Here is a 7,689-nt window from a genome sequence, read left to right on the forward strand (position 1 = left end):
CACTGTTGAGCGACCAAGTCAGCCTACTCGTTAGCTGCACACCCAGGAATTTGACGCTGGTAACCATCTCCACAGGTGAATCATTAATGCACAGAGAAGTGTGGCTGTGCCTGCCTTTTCTGAAATCAACAATGATCTCTTTGGTTTTTCCGGTATTTAAAACTAGGCTGCTTTCCTTGCACCAGTTCACCAAGCCCTCAACCTCCTTGAGGTAAGCTTCCATCTTGTCATCCTGAATAAGGCCCACTATTGTGTCATCTGCGAACTTCACAATATGGTATTTCATAAAAGTACTGTTTTAACGTGGACCTCAGTGTTAAGCTACTCGCCGTGTCTGATATTTTAAGTCTCAAACTGTTCATTTGGCTCATTGCCAACCCGCTATTATCTGTGCATTTTATTTTCTGTTGTTCCATCATATTCATTGCTGGTTATAGCAGTGAGAGACATAGCCAAACAGGTGCTACACAAATGCCAGGGTGGAGAAGATGTCCTACGTCAGAAGGAAAAAGGGGGGGGGGGGAAAGGAAAAATTCCCTTATTTGCATTACATTTTAATCATTAAATCTGTAGTGGTGCAGTAGGTTAGAATGCAGCATTGCAAGCTGATTGTGCCCACAGCCAGGAGTTCGATCCTGACAGGGCTCAAGGTTGACTCAACCTTCCATCCTTCTGAGGTCAATAAAATGAGGACCCAGATTGGTGCAGGACAATATGCTGACTCTGTAATTCGCTTAGAGACGGCTGCAAAGCACTGTGAAGCGATACATAAGTCTAAGTGCTATGGTTATTGCTTTTTCTGGTTTCAGAAATATGAAACACTTAGCAGTGTGACCCTAGATAATAAAAGATGTAGTCTTGATATTGTGTTCAAATAAATAATAATGATGATAAAGTTGGAAGGGACCTTGGAGGTCTTCTAGTCCAACCCCCTGCTCAGGCAGGAAACCCTATCCCATTTCAGACAAATGGCTGTCCAGTCTCTTCTTAAAAACTTCCAGTGTTGGAGCATTCACCGCTTCTGGAGGCAGGTTGTTCCACTGGTTAATTGTTCTGACAGGAAGTTTCTCCTTAGTTCTAGGTTGCTTCTCTCTTTGGTTAGTTTCCACCCATTGCTTCTTGTCCTGCCTTCAGGTGCTTTGGAAAATAGCTTGACTCCCTCTTCTTTGGGGCAGCCCCTGAGATATTGGAAGACTGCTATCATGTCCCCCCCCTCGTCCTTCTCTTCGTTAAACTAGACAGACCCAGCAACCGTTCCTATGATTTTATTTTTTAAAAAAATGTTTGGCTTTATCCTCTGTAGCTTTGGACTTCCTGGAACAAATACTGACCTTCAGTCCCATGGACCGATTGACAGCAGAAGAAGCCTTATCTCACCCTTACATGAGTATTTATTCCTTCCCAACTGACGAGCCCATTTCAAGTCACCCTTTCCACATTGAGGATGAAGTGGATGACATTGTGCTGATGGATGAAAGTCACAGCCACATCTATAACTGGGAAAGGTAAACGTTTGGGAAATTATTTTGGGTACTTGTAGTTTTGTTTGAAATACCAGCTGATGATAAAATAGTCGGAAGCCATGTGGTGTGAGATCAGGGGTAGGCAACCTTGGCTCTTTTATGACTCGTGGACTTCAACTCCCAGAATTCCTGAGCCAGCACATGCTGACTCAGGAATTCTGGGAGTTGAAGTCCACGAGTCATAAAAGAGCCAAGCTTGCCTACCCCTGTGTTAGATGCTCCTAAAATACACATCTGGCACAAACATTTCAGGGCATCTTAAAGACCAAGTGTTTTCTCAAGTTGCCTGCAAAGATAGTCCTTCGTTTGCACCCATAATTGAGCCCTGAAATAATCATTAGTTCTTGGCAGTTGTAAGTCAAGGCAGCAAGTGACCAGCACTTTTTGGGGCGGTTGTTAAGTGAACACCCAGGTTGTTAAGCAAAAATGGGTTGTTAAGTAGCTTTTGTGGGACTCTCTTGTAACTTCAAATAGTCACTAAGTGACTGGTCATAACCTGAAGACTGCCTGTATGCTATCACTGAGAAGTTCTCCCAGTTAAAACTGCGAGAAACGCACCTGTAAAACGGTTCGACTTAAAAATGTGGTGTTATCCCCAATTCTTACGAAATTAAATGGATGCTTCTCGTGGACTCATGTAAAGGTATTCACGATTGCAGGTATCACGAGAGCCAGTTCTCAGACCATGAATGGCCTGTTCATAACAACTTTGAAGCTGATGAAGTTCAGCGAGATCCGAGGGCTCTTTCGGACGGGACCGACGAGGAGGAAGTCCAAGTAGACCCGCGGAAATATTTGGATGGCGATCGCGAAAAGTACCTAGAAGATCCGGCTTTTGATACCCACTTCTCCACCGAGCCTGGTTGGCCGTACCCAGATCACCACGAAAACAAGTATTGTGATCTGGAATGTAACCATACGTGTAATTACAAAATGAGGTCCTCTTCCTATCTAGATAACTTAGTCTGGAGAGAAAGCGAGGTCAACCATTACTATGAGCCCAAGCTTATCATAGACCTTTCCAACTGGAAGGAGCAGAGTAAAGAGAAGTCAGATAAAAAAGGCAAGTCCAAGTGTGAGAAGAATGGATGGGTGAAAGCTCAGATAGCTCTCAAAGAAGCTTCCCAGCAGCTGGCGGGAAAGGAGAAGAGTCAAGGCTTTGACTTTGATTCGTTCATAGCGGGAACAATTCAGCTTAGCTTGCAGCACGAGCCGACCGCGGTCGACAAGTTGAACGGCCTCAATAGCTCCGTGTCCCACCTAGAATCCAAAGGCCTGTCTAAATCGGTCAGTCGAGAGAAACAGCAGAAAGGAATGGCTAACTTGGCCCAACTGGAGGCCCTCTACCAAAACTCCTGGGAGGGTCAGCTGGTCAGCGGCGGGGAAGAGTGCTTCCTCATAGATCAGTTTTGTTGCGAAGTCAGGAAGGATGAGCAGATGGAGAAAGAGAACCCCTACCCCAGTTATCTCGACAGGTTCTTTAGCAAGAAAGACCCCGAGATGCTAGAAGCTGAGCCAGCCGAAGATGGAAAACCTGGGGAGAAAGAGAGAGAGGGGAATTTCCTGAGTAATAGCGGAGAATTTCTCTTTAACAAGCACCTTGAAGCTATTGCGATTCCCCAGTTTCCCACCCCTGTTGGCTCACCCCTTAAGTCCTTGCAGGCTACCCTCACCCCTTCTCCTATGAAGTCATCTCCTCAGATCCCCCATAAGACCTACAGCAGCATTCTGAAACACCTAAACTAAACAGCAGACATTTCTCTCTTTTTTTTTTGTACTCGCGAAATGTGTTCCTTTTTATTATTATTATTATTATTATCCTTATCCTAAGTAGTCTTTTTTTTTTACTTGAAATCAAATGATGTAACTTCGCTATGGATTTCCTTAGTTTTTCTGTTTACCATTGTTTTTAAACGATCCGAAATTCCTTTTTCTTAACATGACGATGTTTTGTTAAAACCGGCATGTCGTTTGCACACAAGGGTATATTAAAGAAAAGAAAAAAAAAGAAAAGAGCTTGACAATGCAAATTAGAGGAGGAGGGGGGGGGAAAGAAATGCACTAAACCAGTAGAAACACTCTCCTTTTGAACAACTCGTCCTTTGCAGAGGAAAAATAAGAACCTTGCCTTGAAAAATCACACCGTGAAGACTCTTCTTAGTTGCATGAAAAAAAAAAATCTATTTCCCCCCCTCCCCCGAAACATTTTTTCATTCATATGTATTTTAGAATTTTTCATACTGTACACATTTCTTCAACACATGATACCAGCAGCAACTGTAAACGAATGCAGAATTTGGTACGCATGTGTGTTCTACCTCAAGGTAACCGCAGTATGTGGCAAGCATTCAACCACCCCTAGTGCTTATCATAATGCACTTCTATTTAGCCAGCATTATTGTAGTAGGTGGTATTATGGAGAAGAAGAAGAAAAATACATTCAATATTTATAAATATTCTGGTATGCATACTTTATAGTGGAAATGTTAATATGCAGCGTTTTTATTTATTTTAGCAGATTATATTTTCTGTAACGGTAGAAAAAAGTCGAATTCTTTTGGACTTGCTTTACAGATGAAGTTCTTACTAGCACTGTGGTTTGTTGCCTACATAGCTGAAATAGAGATGAAATAACATCCCCCCTATTTTGAGGTGATCCGTGTGAGTTTTTTTTTTTTCAAAGAGATTTCCCTTCAAGTAAAATGTGTATAGGAATTTGCAATCTGGAGGTGCTCTCTCTCTCTCTTTCTTTCTCTCTCTCTCTTTCTCTCTCTCTCTCTCTCCCTCCCTCCAAAGGAATTAGGAATAGTTTTATCATAAAATGCTCCTAGAAGTCTTAATTGTGTTATCTTTTTTTAAAAAAACAAACAAACAAACAATTTTTGTAATGTTAGTTGTGTGCATGGAAAACAATTAAGGTACAACATTACTGTAGGTTAAAGTTCTAAATGGTCAGGCCTTTTGTTTTTAATTGTATGTTTTTATGAATGACGCTTCTGTCTCACCTGCCCAAATAAGCATGAGTATTAATTAGGTTAAATGTAGCATGTAGCATCTCCGTCTTCTGGCAGTTGGTTTTGCCTTCTGGGTTTTGGGGTGGGTGGGTTTTGCTTTCATATTTGGGAAACTTGTGTACCATTGGCTCCCCTGTTTCAAAGAAAGAAACGAATAAAAAACACGGCCAGCAAAAACGCATCTCGTGGTCTCCACAGGTAAATGCCTCAGGTGGACTTGCCGACCTTCCCAACCCTGAGCGGCCCATATTGGAGGCCTGTTTGGAGGTCTTGAAACTGGACACAAGGCCCTTCATAAGCAGCCCTAGTAGAAAGGTTTTCCTTGCATGTGTTTTTTACCCAGCTTATAGAGCCTGCTGGCTGGGGAATTCTGGGAGTCGAAGTCCGCCCAGCTTAAAGTTGCCGAGGGGGAGAAATACTAATTGAGCACGTGGCCACCATTGCAGTGCTGTGCAGGGGAGGTCGCTCTTCCCTCACGGCCGGCGAGTCCGATACCCACGCCTTAAATCCAGATGTTCTCTTGTGTTTGAAACCGGGGTGAACATCTGGATAAACTGCATCTGATTAGGATGAATATGTCACAACTTGCACTGCAGTGCTATGGAGATGGAGGCATTTCTACGAAGAGGTTTATTTTATGTGGGCTCCCTATGATATTCAAAATGCCCTTTCGGTCGCAGAGTTTTGTCCAAAAGAATAAACACAGGACCGTAAGGAGGATTGATCTGGGCTCTTTTTGCTGCTATAATTAGAAAGAAAGAAAAAATCCTTGGTGTTCCAGAAATTTAAGTTGCCCTGAGTGTTTACCTCATGAATTTCCTTCCTAAGCCATATCCGATCAAGAATACGATAACAGCAGATACGACATCTTACTAGGTTTGTTCCAATCCTGGACATCTTTGGCCCATGCTAGAGGGTCAATAGCTGAAGAACATAGTTTTGTGGACAAGCATTAGAGCTACTTCCTGGTTCGATTTTGCACCTAAGCTTACTCTGAATTTCTTAAGTGTGCAGGAACACTTGATAAAAAAATATTTTTTTTTGAGACATTGGCTCTGAGCCATTGATGATAGAATAGCTTTATCCATGAGTATTCCTGGCCACACTCTGTGCATCACCATGGCACAATTGTATTTGTGGCACAATTACTTCATTGGTATCAATCTCATCATTACGTCCGACGCAAGGGGGTCAGTCCTATCATTATTGCAAGAATGTCATGGTGCATGGGTTGTGTTTGCACTCTCCACCAATGGGCATCTGTGCGGAGGGGGTGCCGCTGACCAGTTTCGACATAGCTTGCATAGCTTGTTCACTGCTACTTGGATTCCTTCTACGTTACAAAAGTCTCTTCCTGCAACATCTCAGGTTGTTCTGCCACTTAACCCGGAACAATTGGTGGTCTTGGTGTGGGTGGATGAGTGGAAATCTATGGCTGGCAAGTCCTTCCCCCCCCCCCAAGTGATGCCGATTTGAGAACTGGAAGAGAATGGAGTTCATCTAATAAAGTTTCCAGTTCAAAACAAGTGAATAATAATCTTCAGTCTCCTGGATAACTTGAGACAACTGACACAGTAACTCGTAGGTATAAACACCCAAGAAACATTCAGAGAAAAGGAAGAGTGGAAAAATAAATAATTTCCCTGCAATATTTTTATTTCTTCTGTTCCAATTTCAGCTTTTCATGCAGTGGTGGTGGTGGAAATCCTCTTCTCCAACTCCTTTGAATCAAGTTTATTGCATGGCTTTTACTACAGAGACGGACACTTTCTCTGTGTAGCTGAGTTCTCTGTAGATCCTGCAGCAGTCAGCTATATTGCATTATCACTTTTAACTCTAAGCTGCAAAGAGGCCCCAATAGTCAGTGGGATTAAAATAAATCTAATATAATGGACCCAAAACACACCAGTAGTAATTAAATTCAGGGTTGGTTTTTTTTAAGCTAAATCCCCTTTAAAACAAAATCCTTTATTGTTCTTTAGTTGGGCAGTAAAGATACTTCATTTGAAGATATTTCAGTCTGCGGCGGTGCTACCATATAAAGTCTCCTTATGCTCTTGACCCTGGAGGATCTAGGACAGGACCTCCGATGCTTAGTGGGATCTATAGGGCAAAAGATTCCACGTTATTGCTTCCTTTTTTAGACTTGGAAAGTAGTTAATTGCACACACCAGACAATATTGGCCAGAAATCTCTCCTAGTCTAGCAGGTTCTTTGTAAGCTTCACCACAGTGCCCATCATTCCCCATCCCCACAGGGAATGGATTGGGCTGACCTCTGCCTCATCGTGATGGCTCCTGCACATAGCTTCGTGGGGAAAAATGTACATTCCCTGTAGCAGCAAAATGAGATCTAAATAAAATGCATTTTTGTGACAGCAATGAGTGAAGCTGTTGCTTCCATACTTTGTAGCTAACGTGGAAACATAGTTGGGCTTCGTTGAGATTCAAAATGACCCTTTTGATCCCATTCGTCTTGCATGACTTACTTAAGCTGAAGTATTTCTGTTCTAACAGCTGGTGTTTTTTTTTTTTAAAAAAAAAAACCTATGGTAATAACCCCTAGAGATTAGGCTGAGTGTCTCCAGGGAGGTATAAGCCTGAGAAGTTTCCAGGGAGGACAGTACTAAGAAAATCATCCTGACTTTTGAATTTTCTGAGGTGTATTATAATTACATACCAGAGAATTTTAGCTAAAACAAAGCAAACAGCTGCACAACTCTGTGTGACCACTAGATGGTGACAAAGTGCAAAGAGAACTCTATGGCTGCCACCTAGTGGCTGGTTAGATTTCTGCTGCTTTGATTTTATAGCCTCTATTGCAGTGATGGCGAACCTTTTAGAGACCGAGTGCCCAAACTGCAACCTAAAACCCACTTATTTATTGCAACGTGCCAGGGCCACATCAACATTATGTCCTTGGGGGGGGCAGCAGGGTAGGTGTGGGCATGGATGTGGTCACGGCAGACTGGATGGACGTGCCCACCTCGATGTTCCTGTGGGGGCCGGGCAGAGTTGGGGGAGACCCAGGAGGTCTCTGGCAGGCGGGGCGGTGGGCAGGAGGCTCATCCTGCAGGATAAGGCGAGGCGGGCCAGGGCGGGGGTGCCATTGCCACGGGGCAAGGCGAGGTGGGCCGGGGCGGCTGCTGCCTG

The 7,689-nt window shown here is 43.4% G+C and overlaps 1 protein-coding gene across 3 annotated transcripts in view; it reads left to right on the forward strand.

Moving 5' to 3' along the window:
* The window catches only part of MAPK6 (mitogen-activated protein kinase 6), a 28,099-nt gene extending 24,590 nt beyond the window's left edge, over positions 1–3,509 (forward strand). For all 3 annotated transcript variants that reach the window (XM_015823711.1, XM_015823712.1, XM_015823710.1), the window contains exons 5-6: positions 1,304–1,505; positions 2,183–3,509. In XM_015823711.1, the coding sequence (XP_015679197.1) occupies positions 1,304–1,505; positions 2,183–3,269 (1,289 nt within the window). In that variant the 3' untranslated portion in view covers positions 3,270–3,509. The remainder of the gene's footprint in view (positions 1–1,303; positions 1,506–2,182) is intronic.
* Positions 3,510–7,689: the final 4,180 nt, after the last annotated feature.

This window comes from Protobothrops mucrosquamatus, unplaced genomic scaffold (genome assembly GCF_001527695.2).
Source record: "Protobothrops mucrosquamatus isolate PMUCROS unplaced genomic scaffold, P.Mucros_1.0 scaffold1956, whole genome shotgun sequence".
Taxonomy (NCBI): Eukaryota; Metazoa; Chordata; class Lepidosauria; order Squamata; family Viperidae; genus Protobothrops; species Protobothrops mucrosquamatus.